The following is a 26,232-nucleotide window of genomic DNA, read 5'->3' on the forward strand; positions in this document are numbered from 1 at the left end:
AGGTTCAATCAACCTATTTTTGACTTCAGAATGTGTGGTATAATTTATGACCAATCTTTTCGGGACACCCTGTATAATAACAATATTATAATTTTGTATTTTGGTTATTATTACTCTGAGTTTATTTGTTTCAATTTTCATCTTACAATGAACTACATATTTCATAATTATTTAATCTTCTTTAAAATCAGGGTAGCTATATTTAGTGGGTAGTGGTGAACAATAATTAAATTTTTTTTAAATATTTATTGAAAATATTTGTGGGACGCCTATGGTAGTAGATACTATAGAATAAACTTGACTAAGTATTATGCATAATAATTCCCTTTATATTTTTAAACAGCAGATATGAAAATCCACTTATATTACTCGTTTACCTTTAACTCTTTTTCTATTTAGTAGATAATAGATAATATGCATTAGTTGTAGACATTAAGTTTGTTAATATATATCTTGGATACTAGAATGTTAAAAAATTTGCTGGATTAACATGGTTGTGGTTAAGAATGTTTTTAATACCCTTGCGGGAACAGTACTGTCAGGTAAGTAAAGTTTTTATTTACTTAAAACATACTTATTCGACATTTCAATAGTGTTGTCTTCCGCTGATCTGGCTAGTCTTAAAATTAGAGATACAATCGCAAGTGGAAATGCTAAAAATATTTTTTATAATGTTTTTCTCATACTACATCTAGGCCTGGATCCTGCGTACCAAAAAAAAGTTTACTAATAGCAACCTGAAATAGCTTATACAGTGTGTCAATTTTAAAACTTACAATGGCTATATCTCACGAACAAAAGCTGAAAACAAAAAATGCTTGAAACCGTTTCTAGGATAGTAAGGGGGAACTAAAATGACATGAAAGAGAACTCATCCCCATCAACCCCCTAGGCCCCACCCACCCCAACCAAAAAAGTTTAAATTGCAAACCCCTACTTGTGATACATTGAAAATTAAAAAGTTTAATGAGGTTTTCTTGAAATACAAATTTGATAAAAATATCAATTATGTAAATGTTCAAAGTGGGTTCCGTTGTTTTGTAAACAATAATACAGTCCATTTTCAAATTCTGCACGAAATTTGACAAATGTTTTTCTAGTAATAGGGCGATATGCTTGAGTAATTATTTCTCGCAATTTCCCAAGTGACGCAAGTTAAGTTTTATAGACAACTGATTTAAGGCAAAAATGGCAAATTAAGTTTTAATTAACAAAAAAAGTACGAGAGGACACTTACCATTTAAAATAATAGTCCGGGAGATAGCATTACAAATACAAAAGTCATAGTAAGCCAGCTGATATTAACACCCTGTATAATTATTATTTATACCATTGGATAGTACTTTTTATAGTAGGATAGTATATTACTTTTTTCTATGGGGTTACCCTAAATCAGTTGTTTATAAAACTCAACTTGCTTCACTTGGGGAATTGCGAGAAAGAATTACTCAAGCATGTCGCCCTATTACTAGAACATTTGTTAATTTCGTGCAGAATTTGAAAATAGGCTGTATTATTGTTTACCAAACAACGGAATTTACATTAAATATTTACTTAATCGACATTTTTAATAAATTTGTAATTCAACAAAACCTTATTAAATTTTTCACTTAAGCCAAAGTTTCACAATTATTGCTTCACCCTGTATAATTATTATTTATACCATTGAATAACATTTTTTATAGCCTTTTCAATGATGTATCACAAGTAGGGGTTTGCAATTTAAACTTTTTTGGTTGTGATGGGTGGGTCCTAGGGGGTTGATGGGGGTGAGTTCTCTTTCATGTCATTTTAGTTCCCCCTTACTATACTAGAAACGGTTTCAAGCATTTTTCGATATCAGCTTTGGTTCGTGAGATATAGCCATTGTAAGTTTTAAAATTGACACACTGTATATTAATAGCTTATACTTAATAGCTTAACATGTTGACGGACAGAACGTCTATAGACGTCTAAGTTCCTTTGATGTAATGTGACACAACGTCTATAGACGTTGCATTTTCCCCTATTCTATTTTGCAAAATACATATAGCGTCACAACACTTACTTATACATTTGACGCACTGTCTGTCAACGTGTCAACGGTGTCTAGTCGGACAAACTTTAATGTCCGGGAACACTGGAACAGGGGAAGTTTTTATTGTGGAACAGGTTACAGGTTTCGAACATCAGACTGCGAAAACGTCCCATGTATTCTTTCGCACAGAACTTCCAATTGATTTGTTACCCTGTCATTAAAGTCTGATACAAAAATCAGACTACCATTTACCACCAACATAATTCCTGTCATTTGACATATTATACGTGTCGGACTTAAAACAGTCCAACATTAAAATGCCCAACATATTTGTCGGACAAACATTTTTTCATATACCTAATAAAGTTCGCTAATACATAATAAACAACCTGCTAGTTTTCACAATCATAAACTTGTCAGGATGACACGTTCCACAATTAAAACTTCACCTGTTCCACTGTTCCCATACATCAAAGTTTGTCCGACTAGGCACCGTTAAGCTATTAACAAATTTTCAGTTTACTTTTAATAAACTTTTTTTTGGTACGCGAGATCCAGGCCTAATCCGTTGCACCTTTAAATTTGACGTTTAAATTTTCGTCCAGCCTCACCGTATTGTCGGACGATGTGGTCCAGCATTCTCGCCATCGTTTTGGTGGTCTACCCTGTGGTTTTTTACCTACTGGGTTATTCGTTTTTGCACTTTTAACGAGTCTGCTGTCCTCCATTCTCTTTATATCTTTGTTCCAATATCTTCGTCTCTGTCTGATCCACCTTCCTATGTCCTGTATTCAACAATTTTGTATGATGTGTTCACTTCTTATTCTGTCACGTAGAGTTTTGTCTTGTATACTTCTTAGTGTTCTCATTTCAACTATTCTCATTATTTATAACATTCTATTTGTATCTGGTCTTGTTTCTGTCTTATATATTTTGACTTTGCTTTCAGTATTTAGATATTTGTTCTCTGACCTCTTTTGAGAGATTTCCATAGCTTGTTATTTTACATACATTTTTTGATTCGTTAAATAATATCTATTATAATACACACATGTCCAAAAGTTTGGAATACGTACAAATAATATATATACGCCTATGGTGGTTTCAAAACTGTAATTGATATTCATTCTAGAGCGGTTTTAAATGAAAATGGCAAAAAAATTCAATCGTTTTTGTATCATTTTGGTCACATTCAACTGATTAGCGTATTTACACATTATTTCAGTCTTTGTTTAAAGTTGAATGAGCCGTTTAAAAATGTCTAGAAATGTGATATCTCATTTTTACAGATCTAGAGTAATTGCTTTGTTACAACAGAGCTTTAGTCAAAGTGATATCGCGAATATTGTTGATGTAACTCAGAGTGCTGTATCGAAAATTAAAAAAAAAATCCAAGATACGAATCACGTCAAGGATCGTCCCAGAAGTGATAGAAGTCGATGTACAAGAGCAGCACAAGACCGGCAGATAACATTGGTAGCTCGTAGAAATCGTCTGGAATCTACAAGTGGTATATCCAGAGAAATTTCTAGGCTTCAAGGACTGAATATTTCACGGCAAACAATAACACGCAGACTAAATGCGGTAAATTTGTATCGTAGAAGACCCCTACATGTTTCTAAACTAACCTACCAACACAAAATAGTAAGATTGCAAAGGGCTAGACAAATGGTGATCATGGTCCTAACTGGAATAACGTGATGTTCTCTTATGAGTCAAAAATTTAATTGGTATCTGATTTGCGAAGAACACTGGTTTGGAGGGCCCCAGGACGACAAGCCCGACTAGAAACAGTCCAACCGCGTGTCCTATTTGAAGGTCATTTGAAGATGACAGTGTTATGGTTTGCGGTGGTATTATGAGTGGTACACTGACGCCACTGCTGGTTCTGGAGAGAAAAGTCACTGATGCTGTATAAATCGAGGAAGTTTTAAGACTGTCTGTACGTCTATTCCGAGGGGCAGTAGGTGATGAATTTGTGTTTATGCATGACAACTCACCTCCTCATCGAACAGCAGCAGTACAAAATTTTTTGGAAGAAGAAGGAATATCTACATTACAGTGGCCCTCAAATTCCCCCGACATGAACGTTATTGAACATGCTTGGGAAATTCTGAAAACACGCATCACGAAGCGAAACAATCCTCCTATTACACTTCAAGAAAAAAAAGATGATGCTCGTGAAGAATGGGAGAGAATTCCGCAAGCCCAGCTCGATCAGTTAATCGACAGCATGGCAAATCGCCTACAGGCATGCATACTGGCCAATGGAGGAAATACTAATTATTAGTTTTATTAAAAATTATTTTTTTCTATACTAATTTATTTTTAAATGTAAGTTGTACATTGTAAGTTTTTCACTTCAAGAGAATAAATCATTTTTTTGCATATCGTTTATCTGGTTTTGAAATTTATTTAGTATTGTTGAAAATTGAAACAAAATGATGTTTAACTATTCAGAAGAGTTTATATATAAAAATCAATAAAAACATAAAATATTCCAATATTCCAAACTTTTGGACATAATGTGTAATAATGCACGACCACATGTTGTTGCACGTGTGGTCCCTAATTATTTGGTCGAGATTAGTATACAGGGTGTTTCATTAACTATTGTCCATATCGTAACTGGAGAAACCTTACGAAGATTTAACCCAAAACACTTAAATAAAATATTCTTCCTTACCGAGATACAGAGTGTTTTATTACAAATATTCTATAACGATTTTAGCCCATTGTTCAAGCACCTTTTAATATTTTTTGTTCAAACTTGACACACGGTTTACACATGTTAGGGTTTCTTTAACTAGTCTTAAAAGATAGTTTTCCGCTGTTACCAGATACGTGTTGTAGGGATATTTACTTCATTTTCGCCCCTTTTTCCCCCTTACAATCTACACCACTGTCGTAATAATCATTTTAGCATGTTTTTTGATTCTACGTTATTTTTTACGTAAATATTATCCTTTGTCTCAACATTATGTTGTTCTATATGTAAGTGGGTCAATAGGTAACATTAGGTCATTATGTTACAACATTATGTTGTTGTAACATAATGACCTAATGTTACCTATTGACCCACTTACCACGTGTGGGAGTCACATGTTGTAACATAATGACCTAATGTTACCTATTGACCCACTTACCACAAGTGGGAGTCATATGTTGCCCTAGGGCCGTAGCCATAGGAATTTTATCCATCCTTTGGATTTTGCCATGTTGGCATCTATATAAGAGTTATAATCTGTTTTTGAAAGGCTTTGACCTTTGTATTTTTTGGTTGGCTCACCATGTTCTTGTAATTATAACCGTTGATTGATGTATTGAGGGCCTCAATACATCAATCAACGGTATAATCAAACTTTGCTTTTACCTTGGTCATCATTGTAACTTTAACATTTTGCTTTAATTAATATGGTTATACTTATTTTAGGTAACACTGATGATGCTCTAGTTACAGAGCGAAAACGTTTTGTTTCTATGTTTGTAGCCCTATAGGGGCTTTTTAAACTAATATACCTTTTACCAAGCCAAAAATTTTTTATTAAATTTTACTTGTAATTAATGGTATACAGCCAGCTACAGGAAATTTTTCCTAGTGGACATTTAATAAGATTATAATGTGTTTAAAATACATATACTCTGGGCTAATTAGCAAAATACAAGGAAAAGTTATTTACCAGCAATTTTATTGCTGGAATCGAATCTTATTATTATATGTATTAATAATATAGGTATGCAAAGTCCGCAGATAGTGCGCTACTTTTTTTAAAAACAAAATGGCGCCCGAAAATCGTGTTTTTTTTTCAATTTTTGCTCTATAACTCCAAAGATTTTAACTTTTTACCAAAAACACCCAAATAAAAATTCACCGCAATTAAATTCTGCATAGAGACGTGTTTTTTCCGATTCATTTCGATGAAAACTTTCCCCGGAAAAAGCGGGTTTTTCCAACAAAATCTTTAATTTTCAACTAAAATTTTAGATAAGTAATTGTTCATCAATAATTAAATAACTTGGTAATGTAAAAGCCCTTTTCGTATAGATTATAATTTCAGAAGCCGATGGAAATTGAATGAACAGTTTAGCAACAATTAAATTGTTAACTAAAAATTTACGGTCACTATAATAACGATAATAATTATGGTGCATAAGAATAACTATGATTTTTTCATAAAAATACACTATACCTATCTAACGTACTTTACAGAATTAAAATTGGAATATTTAAGCGGCCTCAGGAATATTTTAAAATTATAAACAATTTATTGGCTTATAAACAAATAGAATATCTCGGGAAATATTAAACTAGATTAAATTACGAAAACTGCATTCAAAAGTTAGCGGCAGGATGCTTGTTTTAAAAGAAAAAACGTTTAATTATTACGAGTGGTTCCTGAGATACAACCGGTCAAATTTGACCGGAATTTACGGCCAAGATATAAACAATAGGATCATAATTTTTAAACCATCACCTTTTTATTTTTGTTCTCATTCTCCACACCAATTTTCATATATTTAAAATACTTATAACATATATTATTATAATAAAAACTATCGATAATACGTGTGAAAATTGCCAAAAATAGCAAAATTCCAATCAAAAATTAGGTTGGAGAAAATGTTACCCTTAAAGTTCAAAATCGGTATACGTTAAAAAAATGCATTTTCTCGGCTTTCCATGGAGCAATTTCCTTCATTCTTTTTTTGTTCCCTAGTAACTCGAGTAGAGCCATCGAACTAACGCATTATTAAATGTCAAACTTGCTTTTGTTTTGTTATAATAGATTAATTTATTTATAAGAACAGAAAACTACATATTTTTTCCAGTTGTAGGCTTTTTTTTAGATAAACTTACTACAAGTGTACCTTTTAAGTTAAAAACATAAATATTCTAATTTGAAAGCTGTATAATTACTTAAACAATTTTTATTTAAACAAATTAAAATTTTGTGTTATAATAAATAAATTAATTTATTATAACAAAACAAATGCAAGTTTGACATTTAATAATGCGTTAGTTCGATGGCTCTACTCGAGTTACTTGGGAACAAAAAAAGAATGAAGGAAATTGCTTAATGGGAAGCCGAGAAAATGCATTTTTTTAACGTATACCGATTTTGAACTTTGTGTGTTACATTTTCTCCAACCTAATTTTTGATTGGAATTTTGCTATTTTTGGCAATTTTCACACTTATTATCGATAGTTTTTATTATAATAATATATGTTATGAGTATTTTAAGGATATGAAAATTGGTGTGGAGAAATAGGACAAAAATAAAAAGGTGATGGTTTCAAAAATTATGATCCTATTTTTTATATCTTTGTCGTAAATTCCGGTCAACTTTGACCGGCTGTATCTCAGGAACTACTCATCATAATTAAACGTTTTTTCTTTTAAAAGAAGCATCGTGCCGCTGTGTTTCGAATACCTTTTTTACAATTTAATTTAGTTGAACATTTCCCGAGATATTCTATTTGTTTATAAGCCAAAAAATTCTTTATAATTTTAAAATATTCCTGAGGCCGCTTAAATAGTCCAATTTCAATTTTGTAAAGTAAATTAGATAGGTATAGTGTCTTTTTATGAAAAAATCATAGTTATTCTTATGCATTATAATTATTGTCGTTATTATAACGACCGTAAATTTTTAATTAACAATTCAATTGTTGCTAAATGGTTCATTCAATTTCCATCGGCTTCTGGAATTATAATCTATACAGAAAGGGCTTTTGGGCTTTTAAAATTAAAATTAAAGATTTTGTTGGAAAAACCTGCTTTTTCCGGGGAAAGTTTTGGTCGAAGTGAATCGGGAAAAACACGTCTCTATGCAGAGTTTAATTGCGGTGAATTTTTATTTGGGTGTTTTTGGTGTAAAATTAAAATCTTTGGAGTTATAGAGCGAAAATTGAAAAAAACACAATTTTCGGGCGCCATTTTTTTTTATAAAAAAAGTAGCACACTATCTGCGGACTTTGCATATCTATATTATTAATATATACCATCATAAGATTCGATTCCAGCAATAAAATGGCTGGTAAATAACTTTTCCCAAAAATGGCCTATTCTCCGATAATCAGCCCAGACTAATAATATTATTGAATCCATTACATTAAAACGCAAGTAACTTGAAAACAACTTACTCTATCGCATTAAGACAACGGATGATATTTACGTAAAAAGTAACGAAGAATAAAAAAAACATTTTGAAATGATTATTACGACAGTGGCGTAGATTGTAAGGGGGGAAAAGGGGAGAAAATGAAGTATATATCCCTACAGCACGCCTCTAGTAACAGCGGAAAACTATCTTTTAAGACTAGTTAAAGAAACCCTAACATGTGTAAACTGTGTGTCAAGTTTGAACAAAAAATATTAAAAGGTGCTTTAATCATGGGCTAAAATCATTTTAAAACATTTGTAATAAAACACTCTGTGTCTCGGTAATGAAGAATATTTTATTTAAATGTTTTGGGTTAAATCTTCGTATTTTGTGCTAAGGTTTCTCAGTTACGATATGGACAATTGTTAATGAAACACCCTGTACAAACCAGAAACTGGCCACCCTACAGCTTTTTGATATAAATCACATAGAGAATTTGTGGAATATATATGCATAAAACGTTGACAATAGTAGGACAAAAACAGAGTATTTGGATGGCGAAATGATTGTGAAAAGCAATAGTTTTAAGTACCTAGGATCGGTATTACAGAGTAATGGAGAAATAGATGGAGATGCATGCAGTAGAATTAGGGCTGGATGGATGAAGTGGAAAGAAGCGAGTGGTGTGTTGTGTGACAGAAAAATGCCAATGAAGTTGAAGGGAAAACTCTATAAAACAGCCATAAGACCGGCTATGATGCACGGAACTGAATGCTGGACAGTGAAAAAGAAAGAGGAACAACGAATGCATGTGGCGGAAATGAGAATGCTTAGATGGATGAGTGGAGTGACAAAGAAGGATAAAATTAGAAATGAGTATATTAGGGGAAGTCTAGGTGTGGCACCAATTGATGCCAAAATGAGAGAGCATAGGTTAAGACGGTTTGGTCATGTTCAACGTCGAGACCTGGAAGGCCAAACGTCGAGGAAGACCAAAGAAGACCTGGGGGAAGACGATAAGGCAGGATATGTTGGTAAAGGGGATTAACATTGATATGACCCAAGATAGAATTGTGTGGAGAAATGCAATTAGGGAAGCCGACCCCGCATAAGGATAAGGCAAAGAGAATGATAATGATATGCATAAAACGTTGACATTGCTCAGAAAACATCGTACAGTAATTTCTTATAAAAAGACCTATAATGTGAAATAAAATCCATCGAAATCCATTTAATGTTTCTTAAGAAAAATAGTTTCAATGGTAGTAGCTAGGTAAACTAGTGCGTTAATTTTGGTGTGTACTTAGTCTGTTATACATATTTTTGCTTCCATTACAGTGTTGAAAATATTCAAAAATATTCAGTTCTATTATATTCAGAGTTGTAATTTATGAAACAACTTGTAATTCACGTTAACACAATAACATAAATTTCAACAAATATTTTTAGTCCAGGAACCGTAGCTTTTCACCTCGCAATTTTTACAGAATGGATCGATTTGCTTGAAAATTTGAGAATAAGTAGTGGATAGTCCAAGGATCAAAATCTATATAATGCTGAAAGGCGCTTTTACCATGGGGGTGGTTGCCACCCCATCTCGGGGTGGAAATTTTTTATTATAATTTTAACTGCAAAAGTTGATAAAAACATTCATTTTAAGCAAAAAATTCTATATACTTTTTTTGATAAAATTAATAGTGTTCGATTTATTCGCTATCAAAAGTGTTAGTTTTATATCGAAAAAATCAATGTTTTTCGGTATTATACTCATCTACTATTCACTCAATTTTTGCCGTAGAAAAAAGTTTTGCAATCTAATTTCTTGGGAATTAAATAAGCTACAATTTTATATTTAAATATTTTTTCGTATCTCTGATGCTACTCTTTCTATTCTGAAGCAAAAGGCATTTTTTACCAAACTACAAAAATTCGTTATTCGCTTTTAACTACATTTTTTTAAAAACTAATCATTCTAAGCCAGTCAAACTTTTGGAATCTATGAATAATATATAAATAAAGAAGAATGAATAAGGCCGATGACTAAGAACACCGCTAACTTACATTATTATGCTTCCAATTGGATATCTCCTTTTTTTTTTCAAAAAAATATATTGATTTTTTAACCGTAACTTTTTTATTTTTTATCCTAGAAAGTTTGTTAAAACAGAATTTTGTAGGTTTTTACAGGACCTACAGGGCTATTAATATTATATCATTTTAAAATCCTCATTCGCAAAAAGAGGTGACTTTGAAAGGGTTGGTAAAGATGGTTTTTGCATGTTATTACAAGTTTTAATTTTCAATAGCTCACTCAATTTTTGCCGTAGAAAAAATTTTTGCAAACCAAGTTCTTGGGAATTAAATAAGCTATAATTTTATATTTAAATATTTTTTCGTATCTCTGATGCTAATCTTTCTATTCTGAAGAAATGGGCATTTTTTACCAAACTACAAAAATTCGTTATTCGCTTTTAACTCATTTTTTTTTAAACTAATCATTCTAAGCCAGTCAAACCTCTGGAACCTATTAACAATACATAAATTAAGAAGACCAAATAAGGTTAATGACCAATTTTAATTAGGGTGGAGAGTAGGGAGAAGTTTACGATCAGTTTTTCGCTGAAAAAAAAAATAGAAACTGACATTCTTTTTACTATAAGTCACTTAATTTTTCAGCTAGGGCTATTTTTTTGATTTCTGGAGATAGATATTTTTAAATATTTTAAATTAGCTTAAACAAGTTATCCTCGAAAAATGCATATTTTCCCGTCTTTTGACTTTGAAACTACAATATTTAGCATTTTACGAAGAAGAGCTAATATATAATAAAGTATAGCTCGATTACTATTGGTTTTAAAGCAAATTATAAAAACGATTTTGTTTATTTTTTCAAAAGGTACATTTTTGTTAAGCAAACTTGTTTTGATAGAACGAAAACTTTTTGAGTTATTAGCAGAAAACTGATTAAAAACAATGATTTTTTCGATTTAAACCAACACTTTAGATAGCGAATAAATCGAAAACTATTACTTTTATCAAAAAAATGTATAGAACGTTTTTTGCTTAGAATTAATGTGTTTACCAACTTTTGCTGTCAAAATAAAATAAAAAATTTCCACCCCCGAGATGGGGTGGCAACCACCCCCATGGTAAATGCGCCTTTAAGCATGATATAGATTTTGATCTTTGGACTATCCACTACTAATTCTCAAATTTTCAAGCAAATCGATCAATTCTGTAAAAATTGCGAGGTTTTGTCCTATTTTAAGCTTCATACTTGGACTATTTATTACGTGCTAATATTATATAGTTTATAAACAAATGAACTTATAACGATGTATGCCAGTAATGTTGCAATTTAATTTGACTATTTATGATTTCAACTAATTTTTGTATTGTATCTACAGGGTGTAACAAGAAGGCAGGCATAATTTAAATCACATATTCTGGGACCCAAAATAGTTCGATTGAACCTACATAACTTAACTTAGTACAAATGTGCACATAAAAAAGTTACAGCCCTTTGAAGTTACAAAATAAAAATCGATTTCATCTAATATATCGAAAGCTGTTAGAGATTTTATATTGAAAATATACATGTCTTGTGGCATTCTTATGGCAGGGACATCTTAAAAAATAATAACAGTGAAATTGTTACCTTGTGCAATAATAGGGCAGTCAATGAGGGTATTTGGCCCCGAATTCCATTCTACTACATCGATTTACTTGATATTCTACTTGAATGATACTTGAAACAAAGTCTACCCTATGCCGATGTGCGCTTTTATCTTGGGAGTGGTTCCCACTCCTTCTTCGGGGTGGAAATTTTTTTTGGTTAAAATAATCACGGCAGTGACTAGAGAACCTAATTCTAAGCAAAAATTGTTCTATAATTTTTTTTTTGAAAAATCAATACTTTTTGACTTATTCGTGGTTGAAAATTGGCCATTCACACCTTTTTGGACGTTTTTTGCAAATACCTTAAAAACTATGCATCTAACGAAAAAAACTATATAAAATATTTTTGTAGCTTATAAAATAACAAAGTGATTCATTCCTTCTAACTCTTCTAGTTATAATACAAAAAGAGATATGGTAGGTGAGAAGAGTTTGTTTTTTTGGTGCATGCTCAAATCGGTGTATTCAACTTGAAATACAAGAGAAACGGTCGATTTTAGGTGTATAATGCTATAAACACCTTTTATAGTGCTTGAAAAGACCTTTAAAATGAGCAATATTAAATGTCGATTACATTCGAACTAAGCGAGATATGCTACAAAGAAAAATTGGTGACTTATTGGTATTTTAAGAAAAAATGAGAAGTAATTTTAACCCCTCATCCATCAGAATCTAAATGCATCGTTTTACTTCTACAATACTTTTTATTATAGTGTTATTTCTATGTTCAAAAAGTTTTACGGGTTTAAAATGAATGGTTTTTGAAAAAAATAAAATCAAATTATAGAGTACATTTTTAAATTTCCTTAAAAATCTTCCTTTTTTTCCATGTAACTCGAAAATGATAAGAGATACGAAAAAAAAAATTATAGTAAAAAAATATAAGGTTTTCGTAGATAAAATTTCTTTTTTTATTTTTCATTACTATATCTCTTATCATTTTCAAGTTACTTGGAGAAAAAGAAAGATTTTTAAGAAAATTTAAAAATACGCTCTATAATTTGATCTTAATTTTTTTTAAAACCATTCATTTTAAACCCGTCCAACTTTTTGAACATAGAAACAACACTATAGTTAAAGGAAGTGTAGAAGGAAAACGATGCATTTAAATTCTGGTGGATGAGAGGTTAAATATACTTCTCATTTTTTGTTAAAATACATTAGCCATCAATTATTTTGCAACATATCTCGCTTAGTTTGAATATAATTGACCTTCAATAATACTCATTTTAAAGATCTTTTCAAGCACTGCAAAAGGTATTGGTAGCATTATATACCTAAAACTGACTGTTTCTCTGTTATTTCAAGTTGAATACACTGATTTGAGCATGCACCAAAAAAAAACAAACTCTTTTCACCTACCATATCTCTTTTTGTATTATAACTAGAAGATTTGTGAAGGAACGAATCTCTTTGTTTTTTATAAGCTACAAAAATGTTTTATATAGTTTTTCTCGTTAGATGCATAGTTTTTAAGGTATTCGTAAAAAACCGTTCGAAAAGGTGTTATGTTTCAATGAAAATGACCAATTTTTAACCACGAATAACTCAAAAAGTATTGAGTTTCCAAAAAAAAATTGCAGAACATTTTTTGCTTAGAATTAGGTTCTCTAGCTAACTCCGTGGCTATTTTAACGAAATAAATTTCCACCCCCGAGAAGGGGTAGGAACCACCACCAAGACAAAAGCGCACATCGTCATACGGTAGACATAAGTAGAGGCTATTCCCAAAATTTCATTAAAATCCATGCAGTAGGATAGAATTCGGAGGCAATACCCTATTCTTGTTCCCATTGACTGGCGTATAAGATTACTATAGAGCTGTTCCAGCTCTTAGGCGAGCCGCACACCAACGAAACATGAAACGTAAAACATTAAACATGAAACGTAAAACACGTTTCATGAAAATTAAACACGGCTAAACAAATCTTAAAGTCCGCCTACCAATGAAACGAGTGTGATTCAAGCTCATAAAATATTTTTATTTTCGGAGAGTCGCATAAATGGTCTATTTGTTTAGCAGTGTTTTATTTCCATGAAAGGTGATTTACGTTTCATGTTTCTTTGATGTGCGGCCTGCCTTAGGGACTTTGCCTTTGCCCTGGTGTAAACAACTGTCTACAAGCTTAGTTATAATTGCAATTATAGTGGAGTCAATGAAGGTGGATAAGAGTTATTACCTCAGATTTCGTTGAACCTCCATCGATTTTCATAAAAATTGGTGAGTGGTTAAAGGATACCTCAAGGAACAAAGGTGACATAGTGCCAACTTGCGCTTTTTGCATTTTAGGGGTGAAATACACCCCTTTTTTAAAAATTATTTTTTAGATTTCTGAAAGTGCAGTCACTGTAAGTTTTCACCTCCTATTTTGTTGAACCTTCATCGATTTTCATGAAAATCGGTAAGTAGTTAGAGGATACCTCAAGCAATAAAAGATATATAGCATCAACTTGCGCTTTTGCAGTTTAGGGGTGTAATACACCCCTACTTTTTAAATTGTAAAAAATGCAGATTTCCGCATTATGGCGCAAGTAATCTCGTTTAATTAAGAAAAATAAATATTTTTTTATATTTATGTGCATGAAATACATTTTTTTTAATTTTTCAAATCTTATAGCAACCAAAAATCCAAAAAATTAACAAGTCGAAAATCACAAAAACCTTATTCTTCTATATTTCTGGAAGTGTAGTCACTGAATGTTTTCACCCACGATTTCTTTGAACCTTCATCGATTTTCATGAAAATTGTTGATTAGTTAGAGGATACTTCAAAAAACAAAAGTAATATGGCACCAAGTTGCGCTTTCTGCATTTTAGGGGTGAAATCCACCTTTTTTTTTAATGATAAAAATGCAGATTTCAGCATTCTGGCTCAAGCAATCTCGTTTAATTAAGTAAAATAAATATTTTTTTACATTTATGCGCATGATTTATAATTTTTATTAATTTTTAAACCTTATAGCAACCAAAAATCAGAAAATTAGCAAATCGACAATCACGAAAAAAATTAATCTTTTATATTTTCAAAAAGGCAGTCACTGAAGGTTTTCACCCCTGATTTCGTTGAACCTCCATCAATTTTCATGAAAATTGGTAAGTAGTTAGAGGATACCTCAAGAAACAAAAATGATATGGTACTAACTTGCGCTTTTATCCTGGGGGTGGATGTTACCCCTTCTCATGGGTGAACACTATTTTATTAAAAATAACCCCATAATTAGATAGAGGAGTAAATTCTAAGCAAACTTTCTTTTATCAAGTTTATAAATTTTTTTTATTTAAATAATATTCCATAATTTAATAAAATATTATTGGTACAGTAAAACCTGACAATAACGGCTACTAAAAATAGAAAACAATTGGCCGTTATAGAAATGTGGCCGCTAATGCTAGGTTTCCTTTTCCACAAATACATAAAATATAATTGAAAATTTATTTATTTTAGTAATTAAAGCAAATATAATTAAATATAATTCTACAAACAAACGGAACATACTAAAACTAAATTCAATTTACTACAATATAAAACAATATCTATACGAAAAAACAACTACAAGAAAAACAAAATTTTTGTTTGTTTTACATTTTTTTAGATAAACGAAACATACTAAAACTAATTTAATATAGGTAATACATAATATAAAACAACATACTATAGCTACTACGAAAAATACGCTTATCACTAAAGTATCGTCGTGCTTCCATGCTATATTCAACAAAACCAACTTGGTAGGGCCTTTAATTAGATATCGCAAATCGCTTTGGCTGATTTTGTCTGCATATATATTATGTTTGAGGAATCCCTTTTTTTTGTGAGACTGGATATAGGACATTTCTCAAGTATGAATTCACATTCATGGTATATCGTTGCTATACAGGGATAATAATCTGTGCAATGTTATGGTACAGGCTACGTTAAATATGAAGTAAATGTGGAAGATATACACTGGTAATTCATTTCAATTTAATTTGATTGTTTTTTAATCGTTTAAAATATTTAAAATAATTAAAGACATTAAGTTAGGGATTTAAAAAATAAATTCAGTTCTCACTAGCAGGGTGGGAAATAATAAAGTGCCATACAATAGCATTTCATTACAATGCTCATTACAGGCATTACAGGCTGCTCCGTTTGAGAAAACTCATACTCTCAAACTTCGAGAAAACACTCATTCAGTTTCGACCAACCCTGTATTAGCTAAAATTAAACGTTTTGCTAGAATAATAATTTTTAACAATAATAGATTATATTAAAAATCACTTGAACATAAATTTATTTTCTGATGTCAAATCACTACAATTATACAGGGGGTGAATATTGCTATGAAATTTGAAAATAAAAACGTAATTACCTTTTAAACTACTTCGTACAACATCACAAAACATGATATTTTAAGAAATAAAACATACAGGAGAATCCAAAAATGTAAAAATATACAGGGTGTTCCATTAAACAAAAGATAATTTTGTTCACCCCTCTCAATATGGGTGGCCCTGTATATTTGGAAATGTATTTAAATTCTGATATTATCTATGCCCCAATCTCACCTAAATAAACTTTTTTCGTATCTCCTACAACAAACGACTAATTATTGGACTTCCCACAACCTGTATACATACAAAATCTCCGCTATAAAATTTTTTCAAAGAAAATGTTATTGGTTTTTTTTAAATAACTCCGTTAAATTTTGAAATATGAGATTTATCCAAAAACCATTGAAAAGCTAAGTAAAAGTTCTATAAAACTGTATTAAAAATAATTTTCTACATCCTTTATTTTTTTTTAAATACAAGGTGAAAAGGCCCCGGTTACATGGTTCTCGCAGTAAAATTTAGGTTTTAAATGTTTCTATCTCGGTTATTTTTTGTCGTAAAAAAATATTAAAAAAAGAAAAAGCTTAAATAAAGTTAAAGCTAAAATTTTGTTCTCTACCATTTTTTACGTATATCGAGTATTTTTGGAGATATTATCAAAAGACAATGAAATTCACGAAAATTTGAAAAATTCTAATTTTTTTAATCGTATTTTTTTTTCAAAAATATGCATTCTAAACCGGTCAAAATTGTTGAAGTTATTCCTCATATTAAAATAAATAAAGTTTTAAATGGGTTACTATAAATTTTAATTTTTGTGGAAATGACGTATGTTTCATTTTTCATTCTTCCCTAAAAAATCTGAAAGGGTCCTCTTATTTCCATCATAACTTGCTTAATTTTGATGCTATCGACTTCTTATATAGCTTTTTGATAGTTACCTTTAAGTACTTTATTAAAATGTTTAATATCTATATTTAACAAAGAGCATCGTTTTCCTGTTATTTAAGCTTGAATACTAAGATTTGAGTACTCGCGGAAAAAAAATATACATTCAATTGCATATAACTCATTTTGTATATGTAATAAAGGATTCTTCGGATAAGAAGCTTATTTATTTTTATATTTTCTTCGATTTTGGTAATAACAACTTTTTTGAAGAAACCTATGGTTTTTGAGTTATTTATGAAAAACTGCTTTAAAACATGGATTTTTTTCAGGAAAAATCAAAACTTTTGATCTTTAATAACTCAAAAACTATTGATTTATTGAAATAACTTTATATAACAAATTTTACTTATAATTTGTCCCTCTATCGATTAGTGGTATTATTTTTAATAAAATAATTTCCACCCCGGAGAAGGGGTGGCATCCCCCCCAGGGTAAAAGCGCAAGTTGGCACCATGTCACCTTTGTTTCTTGAGGTATCCTCTACATACTTACCACTTTTCATGAAAATCGATGGAGGTTCAACGAAATCGGAGGTGAAAACCTTCATTGACTCCACTATTAGTTCTTTACCTCTTTCTAATATCATATCTGTGGTAATCATTTTTTGAAATAGCTCGTATAAAATGGACCGGAGTACTTCCGTTCACTTTGGATGAAAACTTAGGACTTATCTTCAATTTTTCAATTCGCATATTATATTCTTTAGTATAATAAATTCTCGTGTGGGCAAGGTTATCAAAAGGTATGTATTGTACAAATATTTCCATAATTGCATTTGTTTTTTTATCTTCCTTTTTGGAAATCAACATTTAAATTTTAAAGTTTTTTTTAAAGCCATAAGTATTTTATACTTAAATAGATATCTTTATCCGAAATACATTAGTGTTATCATTAAAACTAATTATAAAATCTCAAAATGATATTACTTAAAACTTATCAAATGATAACAATTACTTAAAACACATTCGAATCATCTATTAAAAATTTATATCACGATCGCTTTGCATAAAAAATGGGGGCTCCCATTTAAGATTTTAAAGTAACCCCTCATTCCACCTCCGTGGGGGGTCGTGTTTGGTTGCCATTCGATAGCTTTTTCAAAAATATTGAATAAGTGTATTTTTCACTTTTTCGATCTAATGTTCATATCGCGAAGTATCGCGGGATTCGTATTTAAAATATTAAATTTACCCCTCCCCCCTCCCTGGGAAGTCGTGTTTGGTATCATTCGATAGATTTTTGAAAAATATTGAGTACGTATTTTTTAGTTTTTCGATCTGTCATTTATTTCGCGAAATATTCGCTTTTTTCTTGTGAAACTTTGTGATTCGCCCATTTCCTTACGCCCCGCTCAAATCGTCAGATGTTTGAAATATACACTGTTTTGCATGTACTTATCTTATCTTAATCTGACGATCTCGAGTTTTTCTAAGGATAGATTTTTTTTCGGCTTCCCCTTAACGAACTCCCCTGCATTAAGAGCCAATGTATGGTAGAGGTACATTTTCAGAGTACAATGTTTCTTCCCATGTAATAATCTGACGCCTCAAGTAACTGCAAACATCCCGCTTGCGGGATCCCCTACCATTAGTAACCAATTTTTTCTTCCACATTTTTCTTCCACAAATGTGAAAGTTTTTATGCAAAGCATTGTTTTTATTTGTTTTAGGCATTTTATCAGCAATGATGCTTGGAACGATCAGTGTCTGGTCCTCACCTATGATACCTAAGCTGTATAAGAACAATACGGAAAATCCATTTGGTTACACAATTACCAGTTCAGAAGACTCCTGGGTAGCATCCATAGTAATTTTAGGCGCTTGTGTTGGGTGTTGGTGTTTCGGCTTACTCTCAAATGTATATGGAAGAAAACTTATATTCAGCTCTTTAGGAATACCTGCCGCTATTAGTTGCATAGTAATGGTGGCATTTCCAAAATACTCAGTGTTTTTAGCAGCTAGATTTTGTATGGGACTTAGCATAGGCGGAATTTTTGAGCTAATAATAACTTATTTTAGTGAAATAACTAGCAAAACGAACAGATCTACAATTATGACTACTGTCGGTATGGCGCAATCTATCGGAGATTTGTTCGATTATTCTGTTGGTCCCTGGGTTTCAGTAACAGCCTTCAATAGCATTCTAATTCCAATTCCGATAATATTTACCATTGTAGCTGCAACGTTTTGTAAAGAATCTCCATATTTTTATCTTTTAAAAGGACAAGAGGGGCCAGCCAAGAAGTCTCTTCAAGCATATAGACCTCTTGGATACGATGTTGAAACCGAAATTATAGAAATTAGAGCACATATCAAGGAGCAACAAGAAGGTAGATTATTGGACGTTATTCAAACAAAAAAGTTTGCAAAAAGTTTGTTTATGGGTTGCACGCTTGTGATTTTTCAACAGTTTACTGGTATCAATTGCATTCTTATGTATAGTCAAAGAATTTTCGAGTTGACATCTGCCAGTTTAACACCTGCGATTTGTTCGATAATATTGGGCTCAATGCAGCTCACAAGTGGTGCCATGTGCCCAGTGTTGGTCAATTTCTTTAATAAGAAAACTATCTTTACTGGTTCTGCTATAGGAATGATCATTTCCCAGTTAGTTTTAGGGACATATTGCATATTGGATAATTCCGGTCATGACATGGCGAGTTTAAGATTTATCCCCATCGTTACATTAACTCTATTTATTTTTAGCTACAATTCTGGATTTGGAGCTCTTTGCTGGGTAGTTGCCAGTGAAGTATATCCAGCTAGAGTCAAAAGTTTAGCTTTGTCATTTACTATATTTATTTTTTTCGTTATGGGCTTTTTCATTGCCAAGTATTTTCAAACCGTAGTTGAATCTGTGGGAATTGGTAGTTTGTTCTATTTTTTTAGCGGATGTTGTGTTGTAGCAATTATTTTTATTCATGTGTTTGTTGTTGAAACCCGTGACAAATCTTTAGAAGAAATACAAGATATGTTAGGTGTATCAAAGAATCTCAAGGAGAAGAATGTGGATAATACTGCAATGAAGTCGCCTGTAGATAAATTTTGAATGGATTTGTGATTTTTAGGTTAATATTTAAAAAACTATTTTTTATAAAAATACGTAAATTTAAATTAATAAAAAATTGTGCCTTTTACTCTTTTAAAATATTACTTTGTGTATGCTGGTTTTGCCGCCTCTAGACTAGCAAGATAAAAGACCTTATTCCAGTGAGTTTCACGAATGAATGGATGGTTGGATGGTTACGAAATGGTGATAATAAGAGGTAGGAGGTAAAACAAAAAGGAAACCTATATACTGGGTTATATAAACTCCAGAATTGGAAAACACAATAAGGATCCTCCTCTTCTTAAGGTGCCTTCTCCATTACTAAAGGTTGGCTATAACTACAGCAAATTACTCCCCATCTTGAGCTGTTCTTAGTATCGAATGTGTGTCCATGGCTCTTACATGCTTCAGCTAGAAGCATTTTAGTCGTAAAAAGTTACATATTTCTCTTCTGTATGTAAATATGTTCTAGATAACCCGTTTTTCTGTTTTTTACAATATTTAGGAGTTGTCTCTCTATACGCCTCATACTTAGAATTGCGAGAGTCCATGTTTCCACTCCGTATAGCAATATGGAATAGAGCTCCATTCCCGGGAAATTCCCGGGACAGATTTCCCGGGAAATCAGCAAGAAACGGAAATATCGATTCCCAGGAATTCTTACAGATTTCCCGGGGTTTTTTTAATATATTATTTTCAATTATGTGCGGACATATTACTAACTCACAATAACTCACAATAAATGATTCTGATACAATTATCTATGTGTGCTTACTAATCATTTTAAGAGCCTAGGCTCAAATACTTTACCGAGCGAATCGACACTTTTGTATTCCTACTTTTTCTTTCTTTACACGGTACGGTAAATTACGTGTAGTAAAATTCTCACTGGTATAGAAGCCTTAAAACTGTCACTGTCAGTGTCAAATAATTAGTGGCCATGTCACCACATTCTGTTCGACTGAATGCGTTGTATGACCAAGATAGCGAATGTTCGATTTGGAAAATATCACCACGGACATGGTTTTCATTTTTTTCGAATCCTGGAAAAACTAATAAATATTTTTGAAAAATTTAAACGCATAATGAAAGTTTACATCATTACCGAGGGAAAAAAGTCCGTTAGAATAAAGAAAAGGTTTCTTTTAAATAAGATGTTTGAAATTAAAAATCACACTCAATTTTCTCTTCTCTTTCAGTCCTGTAACTTAGAATAAACATTATAGAAGTTTTCAGGGACTTTTTACCCTCGGTAGTGATGTAATCACTAGTTTTCTGAGGATTCGAAAAAAATTAATGCATTTAACCCGGCACCTGCCACGTGGCTTTGCAAGGCGCCAACTGCCACGTGGGGATCTCACAGCACCCCTTAACAATTTTCTGTGATCCACTTGTTTAAAAAACAAAATAATGTGTTAAGTAACACAAGAATATAAATAAACATGTTTTATTAACTTATTAGCCACTAATATGTTATAAAAGTTGAAAAATAAAATGAAAAAGGTGTTATAAGCAAATTAGCAAGTACCAAACCATAATAAATGAAGTCAAGTAAAATATCTAAAAAAATTAAGATATAGTGAGTATAGAGTCTATATTAATAATTTAAATCAGTTATTTCAATACAAAATGTAAATTTGACCTGTTTATATCAAAAATACAAAAAAAATTTAAAACATAAAGTGCCAGATGATGACACCCCAATTCGACTTTAGAGCTATAAGTTCAGAATGACACTAAATAACCACTTTAAACACTAACACATATATACTATATAATATTATAGAAAGCTACTATGACGCACAGCTCGCTTACCAAACTTGAAATACCAAATATTTGATAAAAATATGTTATGGGGTGCTGGTAGATCCCCAAGTGGCAGGTGCCGGGTTAAGCAGCATTAGGATCGAAAGTTTGCGTCTATCCCCTTAAATTATTTCACCTAAAATATTTCTTTTTCAATTATAGTTTAAACCTTCCAATTTTAAATCAGAATGTACCATATCTGTCAGCATAAACATTTTATTATTTATGCGACTGATCTGATTCAATTTGAAGCATCCAAAATTACAACATATATTTTGAATTAAAATTATGTTTATGAAGAATTATAAAAGGTCATTAAACAAGAGCTCGTGCTGTACGACAATTAAAATCAGTTGACCGGACATTAAAAAAATACTCACTGTACAAAAGTGTAGTACAAAAAAAAAAGAATGTGTGTACTTTGTACGCACGTAAGAAGTTATACTTCTATTATATGATTTCAACGAAATCAATATACTTTAAACAGTTTCTCTACTACTTTCCAAAAATTTTTATTAAAACAATACCAAAAATTAAAAAAATAAAAGAATAAAACACACACAAACACATTGAAAAATGCCACAAATGATTTCTGAACAATAATTGTTGCCAAAAATTTTAATCAAATACGTATTTTCTGAAAAAAATTATATAATAATATAATTACAATCATAAAATCTATAAAAAAAAATAAAAAAATGACATAACTTGTATTGGGCTTGAACCTACTTCCCGTGTATCCCGCCGTACGAGAGTCGAAGCGATTTCAAACTGCACCATCTTCGCGTATACGTCATGTGGGAATATACATAAACTGAACAACTTTTTGACATTTTATTTATATGAATTTTTATTAGTTTGATTTTTGTCGAATTAAAATACAACAATATATAGAGTAAGAAAACGATACATTAGATGAAAATTTGTAGAAAGTTTGTTCGTAATCAGATTATGTAAATTAAAGCATTGCCTACTAGGGGTATAGCATAGCAAGTACTAGGTAAGTACATTATTTTTTTTTACATTTTCCAAATAGGTATGAAGATAATTTTTTATTGGAATACAACTGAAACATTTAGAATTACGTACCTGTGGCGTTTCAAAACTATTTAAAAAGTCACTATAATTATAAATTTGATTTTATTTCTGTCCTCACAACAATAAAAACTAATATATTATACAACATTTTTGTTTACCGATAACCTCCATATTGAACAATTATTGACAGATCATTTCAACACCCAATCAGAGCCCGTATAAAGACTAATACCAAACTGTCGGTGTGCGCATGCGGGCAGATCAATATAAATTCACCCTCAATCCCAATCGCGCCTAAAAAAGTATAACTTCAAAAAGAGCCAGCCTGAAAGATCAAACAATGAACAATTTTATGATTTCTTAAAACACATTTTAATAATAAAAACAACGAACATTAAAATTAAACACAAAATAATATTCCTATCTTTAAAATTTTCTTTAAAATAATTTTGAATTTTCTTTTAAATTTTTGAATTTTTCTAATAATTTTTGTAATCCAATTTATACGTTTTTATACTAAGTGCATTGAAACAATAATAAGGAATTAAACAAAAAAAATTTCTTCTTTTTATTTTTAAATTTCCCGATTCCCGGGAATTCCCGGGAAATCCAAATTACCGACACCCGATTCCCGGGAAATCGAAAAAAGGCGGGAAAATGGAGCTCTAATATGGAATAAATGAGTGTTTTTACAAATTGGTATCGGATATCAAACGATAAGCTAGAGTTTATTAGGATTTTTTTCATTATTTGAAAAGCGGACCTAACATATTATATATGAGCACATATTTCGACCTCGTGGTCAAGATAGTTTGTTATCTAGCAACCAAGATACTGGAACGGGTTCTATTTGTTTGTTATGGATATAATAAGAATGCATTAATAAGGATCCATAAGGAAAATATGATGGGAAAAAAGTAAACAACAATGGAATGAAACTTAGTCATCACCATCATCATCAACCTGTACAAGTCCACTGCTGGACATATATCTCTCTCAGCTCTTTGAATCTGTTTCTGTCTTGTGCAGCTCTGCTTTTTGGGCGTCCTCTGCTCCGTAGTGCTTCTTGTCTTGACCTCCACTTTGCAATACATTTTGTACATCGGTTCAAAATGGATGGTTGGCGTGGAATTTTTTATTGGTATTTGGCCCATTTTTCAATTTAGTCAGGTTGACAGAATCGAGGGGAAGGGGAAGGTGTGCGCCACTACCGTCCTCTGTGAATAATAAGAAAAACACTTTATTATGAATTTAAATAGAATTTGTTGTCTACAGATTACTAAAATTAAAATACAATAGTGTAGTAAATCGTGTTAATACAGGGTGGGCCAAAGAAAACAGTCCACTTCGATATTTGGCAGTATTTATTAGATTTTAAGGAAATGACGAAACAGGTCGATTTTTGATCTAAGGGGGACACATTTTTACGGTACATACATCTGTCATTTGTCAATCCCCTCCCTTCCACTTACCTTGCCCCTTATTTTTAAATATGGAATAGGGGTCTTTTGCTAGCTCATTTGAAAGGTTATTTAATTATATATTCAGTAATATTAACATTGACATAATTATGTATACAGGGTGTCCAAGAAAAATTATTTTGAATTCAATTAATCGACACAAAAAGAAGAATGTATGTAATTTATTAAACCCAAAATACATTCTACTGTTGACAGAAAACAGAAAAAAATGTTTTGATAAATAAACATTGTTTGTTGCTTAAATTTAATACTCAACCTACCAAGAGGCAGAGGGGTGGCAGCTTGAACATTGAAATTAAGCGTATAGCAATGTTTATTTATCAAAAAACATTGTTGTTCTGTTTTATAACAGCAGTATAATGTATTCCGAATTAAATAAATTACATACATTCTTCTTTTTGTGTCAATTAATTTAATTAAAATATGTTTCTCTTGGACACCCTGTATAAATAATTATGTTAATGTTTATATTACTGAATAGAGAATTAAATAATCTTTCAAATGAGCTAGTGCACGACCCCTATTCCCTATTTAAAAATAAGAGGTGGGGCAAGTGGAAGGGAGGGGGTTAACAAATGACAGATATATGTAGAGTAAAAATGTGTCCCCCATAAATCAAAAATCGACCTGTTTCGTCATTTCCTTAAAATCTAATAAATACTGCCAAATATAGAGGTGGACTCTTTTCTTTCGCGCACTCTCTATATGTAGATATATTATAACTTTTATAAATAAAAACATTGAGATAACTCATCCATTTATCTGTTATACTTTTATTATTAGGCTTAAATGTAGTATATAACATTTACCTATTATAAACACAGATATTATGTGAAATATTATATTTTCTATTTGGTAGAAAAGGTTTTGAATATCTTATGATAAGAAATCGTAAAATATTTTTATGTCAAGAACTTTTATGATATGAAATGAAATAATAGTATTATCTAATCTCAAAATTAGGCCAGGCATCTAACACGTCCTTTAAAAGAAATATTTTTTATCCCTTATATCTAAAGTATTAAAGGGATTGAGCTTTAAAGGGACTATTTTTAGGATTTAGGATTTAAATTTTTTAAAACCAGGATCCAACGGCGCGTGGAGTGCCAGTCATCGCCCCAATACGGTTGGCGCGTCGAAATGTGATGGGGCCATTCCCATAGAGTTTCAAGTATAGGTTAAATTTTAGGTGCTCGCCGCGTCGACCGAAGATCGCCGATTTTGCCCTATTCAACGGCGCGTGAATTGGTAAGATTAGAGCAAGGAGTGGCACTCCACGTGCCATTAAGTCTCGGCTTAATGCATTTGTAAGTGCAGCAGTACACATTTCTGTGTGTTCTTATCAATATGTTCACCAAGATATATCTGTGATTTAGTATTTTAGTTAGGAATAATAGGTCTGGATCCCGCGTATGAAAAAAAAGTTGATTAATAGCAAGCTGAAAATTTGTTAATAGCTTAAGGGTGTCTAGTCGGATAAACTTTGATATATGGGAACACGGGAACAGGGGCAGTTTTAATTCAGGAACAGGTTAAAAATTTGGAACGGTCACACCACGAAAACGGTACATTTATTTTGTCCGACAGAATAGACTTAAACTCTCCGAACAGAGATTAAACTCTCATGCAAAAATCAGACTGCTATTTATCACCTGTCATAATTCCTGTTATTTGACATATTCTACATGTTCCACTCATTAAAACGCCCATTTGGTGATAAATAGCAGTCTGATTTTTGCATGAGAGTTTAATCTCTGTTCGAAGAGTTTAAGTCTGTTCTGTCGGACAAAATA

The 26,232-nt window shown here is 31.4% G+C and overlaps 1 protein-coding gene across 1 annotated transcript; it reads left to right on the plus strand.

The window, feature by feature from the left end:
• The first annotated feature begins 342 nt into the window (after positions 1–342).
• On the plus strand, positions 343–20,213 carry LOC114338441 (facilitated trehalose transporter Tret1). The gene is made up of 2 exons (XM_028289045.1): positions 343–542; positions 18,736–20,213. The coding sequence occupies exons 1-2, from the start codon at positions 491–493 to the stop codon at positions 20,112–20,114; spliced, it is 1,431 nt and encodes a 476-aa protein (XP_028144846.1). The 5' UTR covers positions 343–490; the 3' UTR covers positions 20,115–20,213.
• Positions 20,214–26,232: the final 6,019 nt, after the last annotated feature.

Source organism: Diabrotica virgifera, chromosome 8 (genome assembly GCF_917563875.1).
Source record: "Diabrotica virgifera virgifera chromosome 8, PGI_DIABVI_V3a".
Classification (NCBI taxonomy): Eukaryota; Metazoa; Arthropoda; class Insecta; order Coleoptera; family Chrysomelidae; genus Diabrotica; species Diabrotica virgifera.

What these genes read in the sequence shown, in the direction of transcription:
- LOC114338441 (XM_028289045.1), top strand. Translation starts at nt 491, where the DNA reads ATGGTTGTGGTTAAGAATGTTTTTAATACCCTTGCGGGAACAGTACTG. An exon ending in TGCGGGAACAGTACTGTCAG is followed by an intron (nt 543 to 18,735) that starts GTAAGTAAAGTT and finishes TATTTGTTTTAG; the next exon opens with GCATTTTATCAGCAATGATG.